The sequence below is a fragment of the Lolium perenne genome, chromosome 2 (assembly GCF_019359855.2).
Source record: "Lolium perenne isolate Kyuss_39 chromosome 2, Kyuss_2.0, whole genome shotgun sequence".
NCBI lineage: Eukaryota > Viridiplantae > Streptophyta > Magnoliopsida > Poales > Poaceae > Lolium > Lolium perenne.
The window spans coordinates 13,979,577-14,001,884 of NC_067245.2; the positions used below are offsets into that span (position 1 = coordinate 13,979,577).

At 40.6% G+C, this 22,308-nt stretch overlaps 1 protein-coding gene and 1 long non-coding RNA gene across 4 annotated transcripts; both read left to right on the forward strand.

Annotated features, from left to right (window-relative positions):
- Nucleotides 1-3,464: 3,464 nt before the first annotated feature.
- LOC127331246 (uncharacterized) lies at nucleotides 3,465-8,596 on the forward strand. Of its 3 annotated transcripts, XR_011751369.1 has the most exons (5): nucleotides 3,465-4,027; nucleotides 4,152-4,226; nucleotides 4,617-5,383; nucleotides 5,535-7,667; nucleotides 8,190-8,596. It is a non-coding gene; the product is annotated as an uncharacterized lncRNA (long non-coding RNA). The 3 variants fall into 3 exon arrangements; XR_007869676.1 differs by having other exon boundaries at nucleotides 4,597-7,667; XR_007869675.2 differs by having other exon boundaries at nucleotides 3,466-4,027; nucleotides 4,617-7,667.
- A 6,732-nt stretch (nucleotides 8,597-15,328) lies between these two features.
- On the forward strand, nucleotides 15,329-16,845 carry LOC127331247 (probable 2-oxoglutarate-dependent dioxygenase AOP1). The gene is made up of 3 exons (XM_051357325.2): nucleotides 15,329-15,783; nucleotides 15,962-16,292; nucleotides 16,397-16,845. The coding sequence occupies exons 1-3, from the start codon at nucleotides 15,428-15,430 to the stop codon at nucleotides 16,670-16,672; spliced, it is 963 nt and encodes a 320-aa protein (XP_051213285.1). The 5' UTR covers nucleotides 15,329-15,427; the 3' UTR covers nucleotides 16,673-16,845.
- Nucleotides 16,846-22,308: the final 5,463 nt, after the last annotated feature.

Consider the following 22,308-nt stretch of genomic DNA (forward strand, 5'->3'; position numbering starts at 1 on the left):
TAGATCTGATTCTGAGTAGCGCATTTTTTAATAAAATCTCTAACATACGTCAGATTTTGTATTTTTTTTGGTCTAGCACAAAAATAAAAGAATTTTAGGTTGAGGTTCTGCCTGATTGCGCTGACAATGTCCAAATTTATTTTTAGATATTTTTATAACTTGCGATTTTTTTTAAAAAAAAATAGTGAGAGCAGTGTAGCTCTAGAGGCAAAAAACACTTCCCGCCGGTCTCCAAGCAAATAACACTGGAGGATAACTTCCCACCCGAAATACATTCTTTCATAAGCAATTTTGCCAACTATCGCAAAAAAAGCAATTTTGCCAAGCTGACACATCGCTCTGTTGCTCGCATAGCGGTATCTAAAGATGTAAACGGTGCACCCCGCAAGGCCTGGGCGTTGGCTCGCTTCGTTTCCCCGACTTGCCCGGAAACATTAAGCAAATAATAACATCAGCAGGAAAACTTCTACATTGTGCAAAAACAACACCCTAGCCTATTCCGAAATCTAAGTCTCTGCTTTCTTCAAAATTCTTACGTTTCAGAACGGAGGGTAGCGGTATATTTGTACTGGTTGTTACGTCAGATGATGGTATCCATATCGGCATGTTGTTGTCGTTTTGTTATGTGGGAAATAAAAAAAAGTATAGCCCATTTTTTTTGTCAAAAATAAACCGCGGGTGCCAAATAAGTTTCCTGTCTCCTAGAACATATTCTCCTTGGTACGTTGAAACATTGTTCTTTTTTAACGCAATCGTTGTGAGATGAAAGATTTAATGCTTGTGCAATATTTTTTTCTCCAAAATAAGGTAATAAACATTTTGTGTAACGGAAATACGAAAATTATGTATAATGGAAATATTTAATTTGTCATATACTCTGATGGAAATGTTAGATATGTCTGGTAGGAAAAAAACCTTAGAGCATCTTAATTGTTTCAGCAAGCATTACGGACTTGATACCCGAAATACTCAACCAACTCATTAGTCACTTACCACTTTTTTCACTAACAATCCAAAATCCTAATGCCAGCCTAAATGCACATTTAGTCGTGAATTCTAGGAAAGAGAATTTCGTATTATAGCTATTGAATGGTTACCGCTTGGCATTTGTCCAACGATGTTGTAAATCTATAATAGGGGTGCCACGCCTCCCCATAAAAATGATAAAAGCAAGGTAACAAGAAGATCATAGGGAAGCACGGACTACCATGACTGTAAGAGTGTCGGATGGCCATTTCATTCTCACTTATGTTTCACATTGCCTCTTTCTCCCTCCCCCATTCTAGCCAGTGAACATAGTAATCGTGCAATGCACGTGTTGACGAAATTAAATATTATAAATTTCTGAGATTGTGCTACTACATAATAATTCATTAACATAGTAACATGTAGCATTTTTAACAAAAAAAGTGTAGATAATGTGCATTATTGTAAATAAATTACTCTGTAGATATATCCTTTGATTCAAAAGAGTAGGACTTTTGAAACATACAAACTATGGATATCGTTCAATTTCTTTTCTAATTATTCATTGGTATTGTACTTTCAAGGAAAAACAGATCCACTCGAAACCCTTGTGACAATTACTTTGCTTTGCTATGCAACTTTTCCAATATACTCGATCATGTTGGCTCACATTGTCACTTCCTTCAATTTTACACTATAATCAGGATAGAAAGCTCCGTCACCATAATTAATTTTGCATAAGATAATAATATGTTGCAAGTAGTGGGAGTACTGGGTTTTTTCTTGGATCTAATAGATGCTAGGGTTCCAAATCTTGATGCAAGCATTGTCACGAATTCATACTTGAAAAAAAACAAATCATGCTATTTTCCACTTACAATACATACATGCGTATAGTACACCGCATATTCCATTTTCTTTGATCCTTCTCTCCAGAAATAGCTTTATATCTATCTCTACCTGTAATGCCACATACCGCATCTCCAAAAGGAAAATTAATTAATGAAGTAAGTTTTGTGCATTGACCTAAACCAAATAATATGCTATAAGAGAAGCAAAAGATGGAGGTATGGTTTTAGCAGCGAACCAAAATTATTCAATGAGGAGGCATTCGTTAGTGTTTGGATCATCACCACCAATAATAAGAAGTCATTCCAAATCAAGTTTGGTCAGCTTCTTCAACTACAAAAACACCAAACATAAATAAAATAAAATTAGCACGGTATCACTTGGATCAGAAATGGAAAAGAAGGATTTAGTAGGCAATCATGTATAAGCACACAAATAGACAGACATACTTTGATGTTTCAATATTGTCCTTTCTACGACATATCATGTCAAATCCACTCTGCTGAACACCAAAAGCAAAATTAAAATGTGTCACCATAGTAATAGCAAACAAATTGTAAAGGGACCTTATGATCAACAATAATTGCAAAGGTGAACAAACTTCGAAATTTCGACAAGATTTCATGGTAAAGGCTATTTTGCTATACCTTCGTGACCTCAGCTTGGCTAGCTCCCCGGCCTTGAATCCATACATCGTGCTGCCTTTGCATGCTCTTGCAGGTAATCTGATAAGCCTTCTTAGATCTTTCATCATAGAAGATGCTTGCATAGTGGCACCAAACCCTCTATAATGATGAACAAAAAAATACAACTTAAATTTGTCTCATCTAATGTTACTGCTAAGATTTTTGTAGATAGGCCACTCCCACTCACCGAAGATGCCACATATCATATTGTGCCTTGCCACCAGAAAAAACGACACCGATATGGAGTGGCTTCACTACCACCGGCGCGACCGATGGAAACACCGCCGTCGATGGCTGCCCGAAAAGGTTGGTGAATAGCTTGGTGATCTCATTTGCAAACAAAACGGCAGGCCATGCATGCACCACGGGCGGCGCGTGAGTAGCGGCGAGCGATGCACCGGAGGCTGGCGGCGGCGAGTGAGTATCGGTGGGCGGGGACGTGTGAAACGCACGCACGGAGGTGCGGCAGCTTACATGGCGTGATTACAGGAGATGACGAGATGGTCACGCGGGTGGCGTGGTCTTCATGTAGAGGATGGTTAGACGTGATGCTTTATTACTGCTATATAAAGACCCAAACCATTGGATAGATGAGGTATTTTTGGCAAGTGCGAGACGCTGACAGAATTTATGGGGAGTTAGAGGTGACATTATTTGCTTTCCTTTCCAAAAAAATTGTGATTGTCAATCTCTCTACTCTTTGCAGTACATAATATACTTCCTTAACTGTTTTAGATCAAACGTTGGTGTTATGATCATAGATTTTTGATTGAACGGTCAAGATGTCTTTAATCTTTGACATCAAATACTTTTAATCCAGTTGCTAAAAAGTGCTCGGATGCTGGTTGTCCAACCGAGCATCCTTTTTCTGGCCGTCCGATGCGAAAGAAACGTCCCAGATCACGGCGTCCCGCGATGCTTAGAGGAGCCCTATCCAGACCGACCGACACCTGGGACCCGACCGTTCACACCTGAGACCCAACCGTTCACACCTAGGCCCGCGTGACGTGTCGCCGCTCTCCCTTCTTCTCTTCCCATTCCGTCCGCGATGTGCGGCGATATCTAGGGTCCCTGACAAGTTTCCGGCGATTCTCCGGTGATTTGCCTAGCGAATCTCTCGGCGGCGAGGTTGGTGTTTCTCGGGAGGTTCGCGGGCTAGTTGGTGTGGGCGTGGGGGAGGTCGTCGTCCTCCAGGCTGGAGATCGAGACGTGCGGGAGGTCGTCATCCTCCAGGCCGGAGATCGAGACGCGCGGGAGGTCGTCGTCCTCCGGGCCGGAGATCGAGACACGCGGGAGGATGTCTTCCTTCAGGCCTAAGAGCGAGCCGTGCGTCAGGGTTGCGTGCTCGGCGGCGAGAGTTAGGGCGCGCTGGTGAACGGGATTTCGTCACCAGAGAGTGTCGCACGCGAGAGAGCGGTGGAAGCTCATCTGTGTTCATATATTCACCGGTGGAGGGTTTCCTGCGGGCAAGGGCTTCACAGATGGGCAACACGTAGGCTGTTGGGCATCACAGATCTGAAATTCAGGTACGGCACACCCTGTTTTGTGTTCTCATAGATGCCATGTTTTTGGTGCTCTCAGTTCAAATTTATGCCATGGAATGGTGCGATTTTCTATGTACTTGAGCATTGCATGCAATTTCCTGTGTAGTGGATTTTTTGCTCTGCACAAGTGCTTCAGGGATTGACTGTGGAGGTTCGTGGGCATCCGATATCTGCAATTCAGGTATGAATATGCATGCCCTGTTCTGTGTTTCTCGTTGATGCCATGTTTGCTCGTGTAATAACATATCTGCTCTAGAGATATCTGCAATTCAGGGATTGACTGTTGACTTTCATCGCTTTTCAAGTTCATCAAACCTGTTTGTTTCTCGTTGATACCTCTAGCCATTGTGCTTTTTTGTTTCATCAACATGCATAAACGGGGCTAATGGTTTAATTAAGTTGCTTTACTAATATGCTTAAGTTGGATACTGGAATTAGTTAAGGTGCTTATTGTGTAAATTTAATTCTAAGCTGCATACTGGTAGTTGTTTAAGTTATTTTAATAATTCGGACACAAATAAATCACACCCTAATTAGTAATTACACCATAGCCATTTACTTCTTTTTCTAGCAACGTTGTCTCCATGGAGGAGCAAATCCCTTCACTAGCTCATCGCGGCACCCGGGCTGTCCGTGCACTGACGCGGCGGTTAGAGAATTGGAAGGATACACGGCGGCGGGTTCAGGAGTGCCAGGGATAAGGGCTACGGCTGACTGCTAAGTGCATCTCGCTGCCTTCTCTTCTGTTAAATCGCTTGAACTCTCTTTAGTAGAGTTGCTAGCCACTTCAGTTGAGTAGATTATCCTTGGTAATTAAATTGTCCATATCCTTAAGTAAGTTGTTTACTACTCATTTTTATCAAGTTTTGTTTTGATGCAATATCCATGCTATGTTTCACTTTAGTAGAGTTTCTAGTCACTTAATTAAGTTGCCCATACCCTTAAGTAAGTTTTTTGCTGCTCATTTTTATCAAGCATCAATGCTACGTCTCGCCAAGTAGAGAGCAATTTTTTAGGTAAAATGTTGATGTCTATTACCTCTAGTAGTTACTGATTATTGGCAAAAACGTTGGGTGAATTGTTGATGTCCACTACCTTTATTAGTACTGATTTTGGGGTACTCCATCTGATCCATATAAGTGTCATGGTTGTATTTCAAATTCAACTAAAAATGAACTAAAACCACGACAATTATTATGAATTGGAGGAACTAAATGTTTTCTGCCTTATTAATGCCTTTCTTAAAGAATGGTTTATTTGCCCGATTATGACCAAGTTGTTTTGCTAATATGATGATGTTCGTTATTAGTTTGTAACTAAGTTACTTTTTCTCTGTATGCATGATCTTATAGTTTTTAGCTTGATGCTTAGCAACATCATTTTTAAGTTGCATATTGATTTCGATTGAGTTGTTTATTCAACATGTGTAAGTTGGTTTTTATTTTTAACTAAGTTAATTTTTGCCATCATGTTTAACTAAGTTCTGTAGGTATCATGTTAATTTTTGAGTTACAAGCAAATTTCCTGAAGTAGTATGGTGAATTCAGCCAAGTTGCCTTCTTGTTAGCTAGCTGTTTTTTTTGAAATAGGGGAGCTCCAGCCTCTGCATCAAAGTGATGCAGACAACTTTTATTTCCACAATATGCTAAGTTGTTTTTCGACAATATGCAATAAAAGTTGACTTGGCATCATTATTATGTTGCATATGCGATACTTCTGTTTACTACAGCTATATTCATGAAGGTGAGCATAAGGTCAAGTTACGCTGAATTGCCCTCATGATTTAAGTTGTTTTTCTAAATACCTAACTTGCCTATGGGCTAGCTGTTTTTAGTAAAGCTAATTCATAAAGGTGGGCATAATGTTCATTTTAAGTTGATTGCCATCATAATTATGTTGCTTTTTGCTAAATACCTAAGTTGCATATGGGCTAGACTGTGGGGATTTTAGCTTGCGGTGCGCTCATTTTTATGTGTGCTCCGCCCCGTTCCTGATGATTCGGCTATGTAGGATGTAGATGTCCTGTAAAAATCATCATAATGCCCACGATTTAGCTAGATATTTGATCTTATATTGCTGCTGTCCTAGTGATAGTGAGCATTCATGTGCACGAATGTTGCCATGTATGAAAAAATTCACTTGTGAGTAAGGGATGCCCGCCACATTAATCGCATTCCCATCCAGCTAGCACTCTGTATCATTGAATCACTAGACACCAAGTGCTTCAACTTATTCTGCATTGTTGCAAACACGTCTAGCTGCAAGTACCACTTTACATCCATGATAATTCATATAGTATTGACCTGCCTGCAGAGTGGGCATCCTGTATTTTTTTAGCTGTCACATGTTTGTACTTTGTAGGAAAAGTAAGTATTTTCAATATATTAATAGATGAATTATTTTCTCAAGGGTATCTCTGTAGGAGGAGAAGTGAGATGATTCTGCATAAAATACAAAAGATATGTAAACGGTGCCCATGCTACTACATGTTCAGAATCCTATAAAATTGTCAACCGCTGAATTGACCCATTCTGCAATGTTAGTCTTCTTGTTCTTCGCTGGTGGTCACCTGCTCGAGCTGCTGTTTGACTAAATGGTTAAGTTGCTACTGCTTTCAGTAAATTTGATTGTTCATCATGCTTAAGTTGGTTACAAAAAGTAACTAAGTTCCTTTTTTGCTTTTTATGGTTCAACATGCTTAACTTTCATACTGTTTTTCATTGAGTTGTTCGTACAACATGGTTAAGTTATGTACTACATATAGCTAAGTTTGATTTTCACATCATGGGTTTAAGTTGCCACGGGGTTTTTTCCTAGGAGGTATAAAACCACCTGTAGCTTTTCGAGCCTTTTCCATTTCATCAACATGCATAAGTTGGTTCATGGTTTTAATTAAGTTGTTTTAATTGTTATGGTTAAGTTGGTACTGAATTTGGTTAAATTGATTCTTACAAAAAAATGTTGTCCTTTACATTATATCTAGGTTTTTATTTCCCTCAGCTAGAGATGCAAGTGGGCCAAGATTAGGGTACCCTCTACCCTATTTGGTTAAAAAATGAACTAATAATTTTGGATGACATCATCATTTTAGTTCAACTTTTGCAGAAAAGAGGGTAAAGGGTACCCTAATGTTGCCCCACTTGCATCTATACCCTCAGCTAACCTATACAAGTTGGCTCTTGTTTTTTAAGTTAGTTTCCTTTGTTAGAATGCTCAAGTTCAAAGCTGAAAGTTATTAAGTTGGTTTTCCTGCTAGTCACGTTTTTCCTTTTTTAGTTTGTGCTTCAAATTGTAGGTAGTTGGATACTATAGTTTAGAGTTGCCTTGCCAACATGCTTAAGTCGAGTAGTGAAATTAATTAACTTGATTCCTCCAACATGCTTAAGTTGTTGGGTATTAGTATAATCTATCTGGTTTTCGTTTTTGAGCGACATGCACAAGTTGGTTAGTAGTCTAATTAAGTTGCCTTGTCAAGATGTTTAAAGTTCTTATCTAGGGCCGCACAACCAGTACCATCTCGAGCACGGTGGTGGAGGAGGCCATGGCGCCTAGCTACCTCGAGTAGGTGGCGGCACCCACGAAGCCTAGCATGAGCGCAAGCCTGCCATGGCCCCTGACCAAGGTAAGTATCTTATCCATTTAGTTAACTTACTCACTGACGATTTGTTAATTTAATTTCTGGTATTTTTAACTTGGGTAAGCATTGATGAAAGTTGCTTTCTACTCCCTCCGGTCGGATTTAATCGACGCGAAGGGAGGCTTGCGCATGGGCGTTGTTAGTTGGTTAGGTGCGTCAATTTTTTCAGACCAGAGGTAGTAGGTAGCTTCTAAGTTGCTCATTTTTTCTGTTAAGTTGATGTACCAAGTAGCTGCTAAGTTCCTGGGTCTACCACATCATTTATATCCAGGGTGTGTGTGGATGAATCTAATATGCAAACCGCTTGCTTAATCTTGATTGTTGTGTTTTAAGAATAGATTTATTTTAGAACCCTAGAGACATGCAGATCCTAATCTAAGAGTAAAAGAAGAAGATACATAAAGGGGGAATATGGGACGTTAGGTTACGTGTGCTCTGATTACCTCCATCCTTTTGTTTTAATAGATTTATTAAGCCCTGAATCATGGCAAATCTGGTGAATTGCAGGTTCAATGGAGATCTGCAAGAGAGAAAGAAGAGAAGAGTGCTGGGAGGGGCGTCACGTGGTCCTTGGCCGTGGTTGGCGCTTGTGAGCTAGAGGTACACAGTTACGTGAGGGATGGTCCAGGTGGCGTTGGACTGTTGGAGAACCTGGTCAGCTACCGGGGCGAATATGTGTCTGTGTTTTTTTTTGGGCGAGTGCTGGGTGGGACAAAAGAGCACCCGAATGCTGGGTGGAACAAAAGAGCACCCGGATGCTGGGATAGACAAAACAGCACCGGATGCTAGCTAGCCACGTCCTACTTTTAATGACGTACGGACTCACATATACTAGTAAAGATGGAAATATTTAATTTGTCATATACTCTGAAGGAAATGTTAGATATGTGTGATAGAAGAAAAACCTTAGAGCATCTTAATTGTTTCAGCAAGCATTACGGACTTGATATCCGAAATACTCAACCAACTCATTAGTCCCTTATGGCTTTTTTCACTAACAATCCAAAATCCTAAGGGCATGTACAATTGTTGATAAGAATGTCTTATCTTAATCTTGCCACATAATTTAGTTATAACAATAAAACATGACGTACAATGAGTTGTTTTTTAGTCTTATCTTTTGTAACGAGACATCCTAAATTTATGGTGAGAGAGATTGTGCTAAGAGATGATCTCTTGGCTAAGAGAACGCAAAGTCTTTTTTTTTATCTTTCTCTTTCCTCCACCTAAATATTTATCCTATGTGGCACCGCTAAGATATCACTATTGTACATGCCCTAATGCCAGCCTAAATGCACATTTAGTTGTGAATTCTAAGAAAGAGATATTTCGTATTATAGATATTGAATGGTTACTACTTGGCACTTGTCCAAGGATGTTGTAAAACTATAATAAGGGTGCCACGCCTCCCCAGAAAAATGATAAAGACAAGGTATGGAAGCACAAACTACCATGACTATAAGAGTGTCGGATGGCAATTAGAAGACCATAGTGTAGAGAAATATACACATATATAGCAATTTGTACCAAGTATTAATTTATGAATGATTCCCCTCATGAGAGGATGGTCTCTTTTAATGTGTTAGGCCCTAAAGTTTTGTGTATAGGCATGTATCAAAAGAGATTTTAGCTAGTCGTCATCCTGCTCTTGTAAAAGTTATGGACATCAAGTGTTAACTCCTCAATGTATCATGATTCCAGTAAAAAAATTCTTCTTCTTTTGTCGCAAAAATAAAAAGTATACAATCTTTTAATGTTGAGTTTTATGTATTATCATATATATGTGCTAAGAAAATGATTTAAGTTTAATGGCAGTCACTAAATTATCTATGTCTTTACTATTAAATTGGAGTTGATCATTTCATACTCAACGCGTTTGATGGTCGTCATTGGAGTCATCCTGTCCGTTCAATCTAATCGCACGGTCTCCGCTTTGTCCCATCATTTTTCCACTACTTCCCTCTTATGATATACTAGTTGAATGCCCGTGCGTTGCTACGGTCTAATAAGTTTGAGTCTCATACATTGATCAAAGCAATTATAATCATATATTCAATATTATTGCTACCCATCATTATCGCCTTGCATCTACTTGCCCTTATATTTTGGTAAATCAATGAAATCTACGTATTTCCCTTGTTAATACTTACATACTTCACAAATATTTTTGGACACAATATTGAAGAAAAGAAGATATCTTCGCAAAATACATGAATAGGAACTTTACCATACTCAATAAAGCTATCTAGATGTCCATCTTTTAAGTTAATGGCTAGCTGCCGCTTATTCTTCCAGGACTCAATGCTTGACTCAATGGTGAATATGGCCCGATGGAGTGACATGTGTGTATACTTATCTTGACACGAAATGAACATCCCCCACATGACACCTGGAAATATGAATCTCAAAGCACCTCGCCCCTAAATTCCGCTTGTCTCTCCCACGACTTTCCTGTCCTGCCTGTTGCACCGGCGCAACCACCCGCGAGGGAGACATCCAAGCTGCTCTCCCCTACTGTAGCGCCAGGAAGCTCTGTCCCGGTGTAGCAGTCCGCGTTGGTTTCCCTTGCAATCTATGGCAAGCAGATAGTGCGGTCTACTGGTGGTGTCGCGACTGACGACGTCGAGAAGGGCGGCCGTGGTGGAAGGCATGTGGTTTGCGCAGCAGCGTAGTTGCACTGCTGGGCAGACAAGAAGCTGTCCGAGAACACTGGGGAGAATACAAGCACTGGTGGATCTGCAGCCGAGCGTCGCCATGTACGCGGGGGAGTGCAGCGAGCGCCAGTGGATACACCGATAAGCACGGCCTTGAAAACCGGCAGAGAGGAGTGACCGCAGGGATGCAGTGGCAGAACAAGCATAAGACCTCTAGCGGCGTCGAGGAGTGTCCCGGTGGCATCGAGATGTGCGATTTGGTAAATGGGAATAAAATGGTTGACTCCTTCGATATTCGGATTGCCACATGTCAAATGTGGGAGGTCGTCCACGAATCTGGCATGTACAATCCATGTCGTATGGGATTTTCTTCTCATAATTACATAGCGTTGAGTTGTAAAGACCCAATGAGCACCAATGATCCTATTTTAAAAAAAATCATTCTTTTTATCCCATTAACTTGACAAAAGCGTAGATCTGAGTAGTCATTTTCAATCTCCCAAAACATATCAAATTTTGGCATTTTTTCTAGCACAAAATAAAATAAATTTCGATTTGAGATTTTGCATGATTGTGAGATGTATTATTGACAGTTCTCAAAATTATTTTCAGATTTTTTAGTAACTTGTAAAAAAATATTTTTTTTAAATGGCGAGAGCACTCGAGCTCTCGAGCCAAAAACATTTTTCGTGGCAATAGTCCTTATATACCTGCCAGTACGATGGTGCCAAAAGCATCCGAGGCCATTCCAATAGATCCTTTAAGGCGTCTTCGTACAACAAAACAAGATCCTCATAGGTTCTAAAAAAACCAAGATCCTCGTAGGGACTATGTAGAACATTTTTTCCACAACCGAATTTCAGATTGGTTGATATTACAAGTGCTTGGGCAAGCTCTAGTATCATGACACTTAGGTGGGTGACTCTTGTTTTGGTGTGATGAGTAAGGTGCTTGGTTGTCATGCTCTTATCCATAGCAATCATTTGGGCATGAGGTGGCAAAGCTTGGGATGCAAGTCATGTAGATATTTTCATCCTATGTGGCATAGAGATTATCCTCTCATATGATTTATTTTTGGATGGCCAAGTGGCATTTGTTACTAAATATCTTGTAAATGCTTTTATACTTGTGAATAGTGTACCATATCATGTATGATTGGATTTATGTTATAATATTGGTCAAAAGGTCAAGTTTGAGGGTTATTTCTCCACTTTGGATAGTTGATGTTTGATTTCACCAAGGCATGATCATATGAGTTTCAAAATACTCATAGTTAGTTTTATTCAAATAGTTTGAACTATAATTTGTAATGTAAATGGATTTAGTTTTATAATATTTCATATATTTAATAAGTTATGATTTAAATAAGAATGTGTGGCTTTTATGCACTTTAAACCCTGTGGTTTACCCTATTTAGAAGTGAATTAAATTACACACAAAGGTAGTTGCTAACTTTTAAGTATTATTAAGTTAGGGTTTGATTCTTAAAGAATGTGTTGTTGCAAGGAATGTCATGTTGAGATCTTTTATAAGATCTTGTAGTTGACCATTACTTAAGGTGTTGTTTGTTGTAAATCTACTTTCATCTGATCTAGACCATAGATCAAATCGTCTCTACCCAAAACAAGGGTTTAGCAAAGATCATAGTGAAGTTTATAGCGCTTGACTTGATGATCTACTTCAATTCCAGCAAGTCAAGTGAAACTTCAGTTACTGTGGTAAGTTTTATTTGAAGCGCGAAAATTCTTCGGATTTTCTATGCATGAATGCAATGCACACTTTGGTGTTCTCTCATTTTATAGCCTCTAAACCTGGGATATTACAATATGCAAAGTATGCAAAGGACTGAACTCCCTAAGACGATGTGATCAAGTTACCAAACTGAAAGCTCCTCTTGATAGTGCGGATATCTATCATATAAATCGGTCTCCCAACAACCACCTTGAGAAAGGTAAAAGGAAAACCTAGCAAGGCCGTACCTTTGCCTTGCGCATTCCGCTTGATCTTGATGATGATGTTTCATTCTTCATTTAAGCCGGAATGCCTCACTTGATCACTGTTGCTTCGTGAAGACTTAAAAATGCTCCCCCATACAACATGATGGGATAGCTCCATTGATGCACATCTTCACATGTCCATGTCCATTATCACCAAATGGACGGCAAGTTTCAAGCATATGATCCTCTTGAGATGCTCAACTTGAACTTGCCCAACTCAACCTTCATGACGATCACAATTTGATGTCATCCTCTAATGGGCTATATGAGATCTTCCTTTTGATGCATGCCCATGGAAAGATACCTAACACAAAGGCACATATATGATGGGTTAGTTCATAAAGCATAATTGACAAGGCTTACCATACCACATGACTTCACGTGGCACATTCTTCATGCTTTATGTATTGACCAAACTTGAATCTATTCTTCACTCTAGCTTTGTATTGGTCAACCTTGTATCTTCTCATGCTCTATCATACTATCTTGAGGTGTATAAAGAACTCTTCATTTGTTTGCATGCTCTAAATCTTAATCACCCATAGCTCAACTCATGAGACTATCATGACACCGACTTAGAGACATATATTGAATTCTTCACTTGGAATCAAACACTCAAGATATTGATCATTCATTGCTTAACACATAAGCTAGAGCATGGCTAACATTGAGTTCCACATAAGAACTCCATCTTCATTTTTTCTACTTGATCATATCACATATATGACTTCAAATCGATGATCTTGATGCTGATACTCAAGGTATATCTTTTTATCATCATGGCATCCATACTTGAATCCAACACATGGACTACAAGAAGTACCTATGGAATATTCCTTCATATAAACTCGATGAAAACATTAGTCCATAGGGGTTGTCATTAATTACCAAAACCACACATAGGGGCAATGTACCCTTACAAAGGGCCCCTTGTTCACGTTAGTGGATCTTATCTATAGCCATGAGGGTTATTGCCCCTCAATAAAATTCCTCAAATTCCTCAAATATATCTATAATATTTATGCTGAAATTTTAAATTACTTAAAGTGTTAGCATAATTTGTGTTCTAGTCCCCATAACAATCTCTATCAAACCTCCATCACTTGGTTAGAAAAAAAAAAAACTTAAAAAATATTAGTATTTTTTTGCAAAACACGGTATACTCAAAGATGCCCCTATGAGCACCTCCGAGAGACTGCGTCGAAGAAGCTGATCTGGCAGGTCTTGAAATTGACGAAGTCATCATAGCCGTTTTGCTATCGATGGGAATGTCGCCTCCCACTGAAGAATATTCCGCCTTTATGAGACACTAAAGTGTCAAATCTGGAATTTAAACTCTGGTGGACTGGGGGTGCCAGTACCCTCCTAACTATTCGACCACAGGTTGGTTCTCGATGAAATCTCGGTGAAATTGATTTTTTTTCAAAATTATTCGAGCCAGAATTGCCAAACGGCCGTTAGTTCTATGACGACAACAAATGGGTCTGTGTCGACAAGATATTGTGCCGACGGTGGCTGACGGCTTTTCTGGCTGTGCTGACGGCCCACCTTGTATTTTCCCTGTAGTGAGTGTAACCCAATTTCAATACCAATGGTTGTTCAAGAGAAACTCTCTGGAGACTTAGGACATGCTCTTGGCCGTGATAACTTCTTATCGGAGTGCAGTTGGGGGACTTCAGATATTTCCTTCCCCCTCAACAAAGTTTGTCAATATCTATCTAAGCCTATAAACGTTTCTAGGAAACGTTACATCAAAGAGGATGTCAGTATAGGGTTGTGTATCAAGAAAAATACATCAAAGGGCATTTTCACGAATGTGAGCTTGGCAGGTTGTGCCTGTGATTGTCGTTCTACTACTGGTTTAATTTCTTGGAGCGCCAGAAAACAGCCCATGGTATCTCGCTCATCAACTGAAGTTGAATATAAGGCCCTAGCGAACGGCAGGACGAACGCCATGTGGATCCAGTCAATTCTTCTAGAGCTTCTGATTTGCTCAACCTCGACCACTGTTTTTTTGGTGTGATAATCTTGGTGCTACTTACCTCACCGCCAACTCTGTGTTCCACGCGCGAATAAAATAGATCGAAGTCGACTTTCACTTCGTCGGGGAAAAGGTGGCTCATGGAGCACTCGGCGTCAGGTTCATATCTTCAGAAGATCAAGAGTACCCGACGTCTTCACCAAGCCCGCAACAAAGTTGATGCTAGAGTGATTGAAAGTCAATCTAAACTTGGTATCCTTCCGCTGAGATTGAGGGGGAATGTTAGCGATCACGATCAGTTAGTATCCCTTGTATATTGCTGTTTATTGATGTGTATCAGTAGTTACCTGGTATAGGAGATACTAGCAGATTTGTAGGGATTGGATACGGTCCTATCTTTTGTAATTATTATGGTGTAAGATATGATTGATTAGTATAAATAGACGAGAGGCCCTATAGGCATATCACTGCAAAACCATAGAGTTCACTCAAATCTTTAGAAGTATCATGTCATATTTTCTGACAGATTTCAAAAATAATGGAAAAGAGCAGTATGAATAGTCAAAGTTTCTCCAAAAACAATTGCAAAGTTCATCTCTAGAAAGCTACTCCCACTGTTGATAAATAAGACGTTTTAGATATTTCAGAGTAAACTAGATACACACACCATAATGAGTGAATCTAAAAATAGACTAGACATATAGTATTAAAATAGATAAATTTTAAAAAAATGTTTAAATATCTTACTAGTATATTAATGAACGGAGGGAGTAATATAAAATCCTCACAAACACATGTGATTGCAAGGGTCGGTGCTGACCATGCTTACATGTTTTTGGGGTTAGGAGCCAATAAACCATTACCCAGATAAGACCTCTGGAACCTAAAATGAATATTATTTCCATCATGACCAATTAAGCAGCAGATCTTCGCTATCACAAAAATTAAGGCACATGGTCATCCGCTGACTTATACTGTATAGCACTTGTGTAAACCATGACTGTCTACTGATTAAGCACCAGTAGTAGTAGTACAACAAGTAAGAGATACCAGAGCCATATACGAAACCAGGCAGTCGGCCCTGTTTTCCGGCGAGCCGCAGAGCAGCAGTTCATGGAGATCAAAAAGATCGACCTCCGTGGGCTGAAGCCTGGCGGACCAGGTTGGGACGACGCTCGGGATGCGGTCACCGCGTCCATGGTGGCCAACAGCTGCGTCGTAGTCCAGCACGATGGGCTGAACAGGGACATCCGGCAGGCGCTGTTCGGGCGCGCCATGCCGGAGCTCTTCGCGTTCCCGGTGGAGACGAAGCGGCGCAACGTCTCCAACGATGTGCAGTACGGAGGGTACATCGGACAGCTGCCGGGGATGGCCGGCTACGAGAGCATGAGCATCGAGGACGTCCCCGACCACGGCCACATCAGCGACTTCGCCAAGCTCTTCTGGCCGCAGGGCAACCCCGCCTTCTGGTAAGACTAGAAGGTAGCTTATGATTCTTTATCGATCACTCAGTTCTATGATTACCGATATGATTATGTTGTGACATCGATCTCGTTGCTGTCCCATGAAACATCTTCTTCATCACTCAGTTGTGTAGTACTACTATTACCGGCATGATTATTTTCTCACATCGATCGTGATGTCCAGTGAAACATCTGCCGGATTCGCCAGAGATGCTATTCAGCTGGAGCGGACGGTGACGAAGATGGTGTTAGAAGGCCTCGGCGTCCGGGACAAGCACGCCCTCGACTCGCACCATGACCGGCTTCGCTACACCCTCCGGATGGCCTACTACGGAAGTTCCCCCGAAGACGACGCGGCCAAAATGTCCATGCCGGAGCACCGCGACTACGTCATGACCAGCATGATTGTGCAGCACCAAGTCGAGGGCCTGGAGGTGCAGTTAAAGGACGGCAGCTGGTTCTCCGTGCCTCCTGAGCCGGACACTTGCGCCATCGTCGCCGGCAGCCTATTCTCTGTAAATTCAACACCATCGTGCTTTCTCGCATTCCCCTCCTAAATTGTGTGTAAAGTGCGGACGACAGTCGGGAACAAAGCGATGACAACTTCCCCTGTATGCAGGTGGTGACCAACGGACGGGTGCAGGCCTGCCTCCACCGCGTCAGGACGCCGAGCAACCGCGACCGCTTCTCCGCGCTGCTAGGCTGCATGCCCACCAAGGGCAGCATGGTGAGAGCGATGGACGAGTTCGTCGACGAAGGCCACCCTCTGATGTACCATCCCTGCGATCCTTACGAGTATGTCAGCTTCCAGTACTCGGAGGAAGGGCGCAAATCCAAAGACGCGCTCAAATCTTTCTGCGGAGTAGTTAAAGATGAGCCTGCTGAGGCAGCATGATAGCGAAGATCTGCGTTTTGTCACTCCCATGGAAGAAATCATCTCAGTCCCCCGATCGAGCAGGGAACTATTTCAGGGATTTCATAATTAGTTCTCATGTTTGTTCTTTTTGGTATTATTACTGATGGACCATACTTTCCTTTGGTTATATGGATACTTCTTTTTCTGCTACAGCATTCATGTATGGATTTTTTTACCAGAATATTTATTATCTTCTAGAAGATATTTTTTAGTCAAACTAATAATAGGCGGTGCCTAATTGGTGGTTACCCGCTAGGCTAGGGATGCAGTACTTATTTTTTTTAAAAATCTTGGCATTAAGAGAAACATTGAACGTTACAAAGTGCCTTAACAAAAATAAAAACTACAATGAAATTCTTGAGATGTCCTTCGTCTTCAACCTCCGGTTGGTGACGACAGCGCCTCAGTTGCCACTCCTCTCTGGGCCGGCCTGATGTTAATGGTTGCGGATGGGAAATCACCGAATGGGTCCAGAAGATCACATCCGTCCCGGAGACGAAGAAGAAGAAATAACCAACGATGAAGCTCCATGATGATCCGAAGATCACCCCAGCTAGAAGTATCCTCGAGAACCACATATAGGATTCCAGTACTTGTGCTACTAGATTTTGAAGCTTTTGCGAAATCTATACTTGACATTTGGAGAACCCAAGACTGGATTTTCTTGCAACAACTTTTACTATTTTGAAACTTGCGACGTTAAAAAATTCTTTTAGAAAATAGTAAGAAAATAAAAGATGGGCTTTCCAAATTTCAAATATCATTGAATATGACATTTCAACTAACATCTTGCTGAATGGAAAATTGTGGAAGAAATATTACATAAACGCCTTAGTAGTTGGAAGGGTAAATTGTTGTCCCTCGGAGGAAGATTGGTTCTCATTAATTCAGTACTGACAAATATGGTACTGTATATGTTATCATTCTTCCTGTTGCCAAAAGAAATTCTGCATAAACTCGATTATTATCGATCCAGATTCTTTTGGCAAGGGGACAACGAGAAAAAGAAATATCGACTGGTTAAATAGAGTATAGTTTGTAGTCCCAAAGATCAAGGCGGACTGGGAGTTCATGACCTGGAGGTCAAGAATTCAGCTCTGCTGGGTAAATGACTTTTTAAGCTTCTTACTGAGGATGGGATTTGGCAAACTATTCTTCGTAGAAAGTATATTGGCTCGAAGACGCTATCCCAAGTGGTTTGAAAACCTGGGGATTCTCACTTCTGGGCTGGTCTCATGGCGACAAAAAATGTATTCTTTCGTCATGGTACTTTCTCTATTAAGAATGGAGAACATATACGGTTCTGGGAAGATGTTTGGTTAGACAATGCTTCCTTAAGTGAACAATATCCTGCCTTGTATAGTATTGTTCGTCGCAAAGGTAATACCATTGCCACAGTTATGGCTACCTCACCTCCGAATGTGATGATCAGACGGGTTTTACTTGGACAAAGGCATTGGCATGGAATGCTTTAATTCAACGGCTAGGAGATATTCACTTATCACCTGAACCGGACGAATTTAGATGGAATCTTCATGTAGATGACACTTTCTCGGTCAAATTTTTATACAATGCGATTCTTCATTCTGATATACCGGTTGATAATAATAAGAAAATCTGGAAGATGAAAATACCATTAAAAATTAAAATTTTTGGATGCTATCTTCGTCGTGGAGTTATTCTTACCAAAGATAATCTTGTCAAGCGGAATTGGCACGGAAATTCAAGGTGTGTTTTTTGTCATCAAGATGAAACTATTAAACACTTTTTTTCCAGTGCCATTTTGCGAGATCTATTTGGTCAGTCATCCAAGTAGCATCTACCCTGTATCCCCCGACTAGTGTAGCCAATGTCTTTGGCAACTGGCTTCACGGTATCGATTCAAGGTTTAAGTTGCTTCTTAGGGTGGGGGCGCTAGCAGTTATCTGGGCACTCTGGCTAAGTAGAAATGACAAGATTCTTAATGATAAAAATTGTTTTTTTGTTGCAGTTCATCTACAGATGTACATGTATTTTCCGTTTGTGGTTACCTCTTCAGCGGATGAAGAACCAAGACCTATTTACGGAGGTCTGTACACGGTTGGAGGCTACGGCGAGGGATACTTTTTCCCTACATGGGTGACAACATAGTCTACGGATTGCAGCACCACCCACACCTTAGGCGTTATGTGATTCATCGCTTCGATATGTATTCCGCCTAGTTTTATATACTTTGAATTCAGACACTTTGAACGGCTGTGTGCATCCTGGTTATGCAGAGGCTGGATGTAATTGCTTCCCAAAAGTTATAAAACATCCTTTATCGAAAAAAACTAAATGCATTCAGGCTTTCATTTTTTTGATTTAGATACATGAACATCAAAGTCCAAGCTCCACCTCCCACCCTAAGAAAACTTACCAAAAGCATATAGTCCACCGAGTGCACAGTTTGAGCTAAGAAATTCGAAAACTTTATTTTAATATTTCAAAAATTCTAAAAGAAAATTATGTAGATACATAATCCTGGCTTTGAAAAGGCCAAAAATCGTTTTGTTTTGCTTCCAATATTTGTCTTTTTTGTGCAGATCACATATAAAAAAAATTGATGCAAATTTGGTCACCCATACTAGACATGTATACATATTTGTATATTTATTTTCGAAATTATTTTAGACAAAAAATGAGCTTTCGATTTACTTTTAAAACCAAATCCACTGGAGCTCGGAAGTCAAAACCACTTTTCGAAGCCCACACCCTAGGCCCCTACCTCATGTTGTTGTGCTGGCTAGCCAAAGAAGTGGATGAGATGTTGGTTTAGGTTGAAACAGAATGAGGACCGTTGTGGCAGGTTGTAGTGCCGACGAACACAGAGGGTCACATAAGCACTCTATGATCCTCTAACAAGACAATCAAATGCATAGGGCAATTGAGGTACACCCTATATCTTACAACCGATTTGCTAAATATCATCAGTTTTAAAATTAGTCGGTGTTAGTGGCGTAAAGCCATCTCCTTCTCTATCTATCGATCTTTGTGAGTTGCTTGGTTCCATGCGCATTGAGATTTTGAAGCATGCAGAGCATACTCGGAAGCATAAAAACATTGACCAATGGGGGAATGATCCCTCCCTTGGCTATACGTTGTTAGATAGGATGAGACTCTCCAACGATTTCTCGCTACGGATGATAACCCGTTTAGTTCGTCCTCCAGCGATTTCTCGCTACGGATGGAATTCGAACCCGGGTGGGCTGGCTGTGCACTCGCCTTGCCTTGCCACTGAGCTGGACCTCAGTTCTCATACTCGGAAGCATCAAAGTATCTATGACACATCAAAGCATGTCAAACCAATCATACTATACTTTTATATTATAGGTGTAGTATTTGGAGAAAAAAAAAGTAGGATCAAAAGTAGCGCATATATAGTTTCACACTTAGGTGGAAGCATAGTCAAGCTCATAATTCTTATAGTATTGCAGTTGGGTGGAGGAGTGGCAAGCTCTATGTGTGTTTGACTTGATGTGTATACTACATGTGCACAAAATCATCCAGGTCATCAACTTATGTATTTCGTTCGATTCAGATGCAGATTTATGCATAAGTTCCATGAGCATGGAGATTCTGAAGCACGCAGAGCATACACGAAAGCAAAGAAAAGGACATATGTATGAAGCATATACTCCCTCCATACTGTTTTATCACGGTATAACACAGTTGAGAAATCATGGCAAGTGAATCCTCTATCTGAGAAGCATACTCCTCATATGGTATTACCCACTCGAGAAAAAACTTTAACCATTAATTTGGTCAAAAAAATATGAGATATATGCTAAGAAAATTATATCATTGGTTTGATATTCAAAATAAATTTTCAATGGTATAACTTTTTATGGTATATATCTTATATTTTATTGTCCAAATTAATGGTTAATTTTTTCACGAAGTACGTAATACCCTAATAAATTCATATGGAGGGACTACTAATTTTTAAATAATATAGGTGTAGTATTTGGATAAAAAAGTAGAATCAAAAGTAACACATATATAGTTTCGCACTTAGGTGGAAGAGTATTCTAGCTCATCATTCTTATGCATAGTATTTCACTTGGGTGGAAGAATTGTCAAGCTCATCATTCATGTGTGTTTGACTTAATGTGTATACTGCATGTGCATAGAATAATCAAATAATCAAAGTCATCAACTTATGTATTTCGTTCAAGGATTCAGATGCAAATTTATGCATAAGTTATATATTCAATTAAAAATTTGGGACCTGTGGCGCAAAATACGGATCCAAGAGAGCAACCTTAGCAGCCGGCTTGTAAGAACATGAAAAGTCATCTCTCTGTTAATACAAAGTAAAATAAGCTCTACGGTGTGTTTGGGTATAATTGATGTGGGTTTGACCACTTGCATTCATCGAGAAAGGGACAACCTTAGCAGCCATCTTATATGTATATGCAAAGTCAATCTTACAATAATTTTGTGTTGATAATAAACACTAGGATATCTACTCCCTCCGATCATTACTATTTTTTGTTAATATAGATATATCTAGAATCATAGACACATTTTAGTTCTAGATACATTCATATTACTGACAATTAATATGAATCGGAGTGAGTACTTGTTGCCTGCCAAAACCCACCGGCGAGCAGCGACGGGCAACACGTAGAGCCGGGAGGCTCCCAGGACTGCTGGTGGGCCCTGGTCCCTCGGGCGATGGCCCGCAATGCTCCGGCACGCACGTCCAAGCTGGTGCAAGGGCGTGCCACCTGACCTATACCTGGTCAGGAAGGTGATGGATTGCTTCGACTAGTTTCCTGCATGGCATACACGTAAACATTAGATACGAGCCTCGATCGGCTCTCAGGTTATCCTGTGAATCGGCTCAGGGAGCCGATCCACCCATGATTCGCATTGGATCTACGATAACATGGTGGTCCTGCTTGATCAATACTAAGCTAAAACGATCTACGACGATTTAAGGTTTTCACCACATAACCGGAACGTCCTACACGTAATTGAGCCTGGCAGTCACGAAAGATAACAGAAAACCAACCCTAGAAAAGGCCTAAAAACCAACATGGAGTTGATCCTCGGAACATCCCTTTTAGGATCAGTAAACCGTACCTTACGCACTACTGGATCATTCAACCCGTTTGCAAGGCCTAACCATATGGATATCAAACTAATCCTTGAAGAACAAGGAACAACCGTAACAGATCAAATTTACTAAATAAAGACTAAGCAAGGTGCTGCCCTTACACCTATGATGGGTGCAAAGGGCAGCTAGATATCCAGGGGTAGCATGACTAAGCGAATACATCAAGAAAGCACCAATGCTAACCCTAACATATCTATGATAACGGTGTTGCTCGCCATCAAAAAGGCTTCAGTACGAGCAACACATGAACAACGAATAAACAAGATACTGCCTAGATCGCCAGATGCGATCTAGGCAGCATAGCGCTTACCCGGAAGAAACCCTCGAAACAAGGGGTGGCGATGCGCCTACATTGATTTGTTGTGAACGTGATCGTCCTCCTTTCTCAATAACCCTAGGTACATATTTATAGTCCGTAGACTCTCTAACTTGGGAATAATCCCAACCGTGTACGAGCTAAACTCTATCTCTT

Excerpts from the sequence above, each read along its gene's own strand:
- LOC127331247 (XM_051357325.2), top strand. The coding sequence starts at position 15,428 with ATGGAGATCAAAAAGATCGACCTCCGTGGGCTGAAGCCTGGCGGACCA. Across the intron at positions 15,784-15,961 it reads CAGGGCAACCCCGCCTTCTG|TGAAACATCTGCCGGATTCG; the intron begins GTAAGACTAGAA and ends CGTGATGTCCAG. Across the intron at positions 16,293-16,396 it reads TCGCCGGCAGCCTATTCTCT|GTGGTGACCAACGGACGGGT; the intron begins GTAAATTCAACA and ends CCCTGTATGCAG.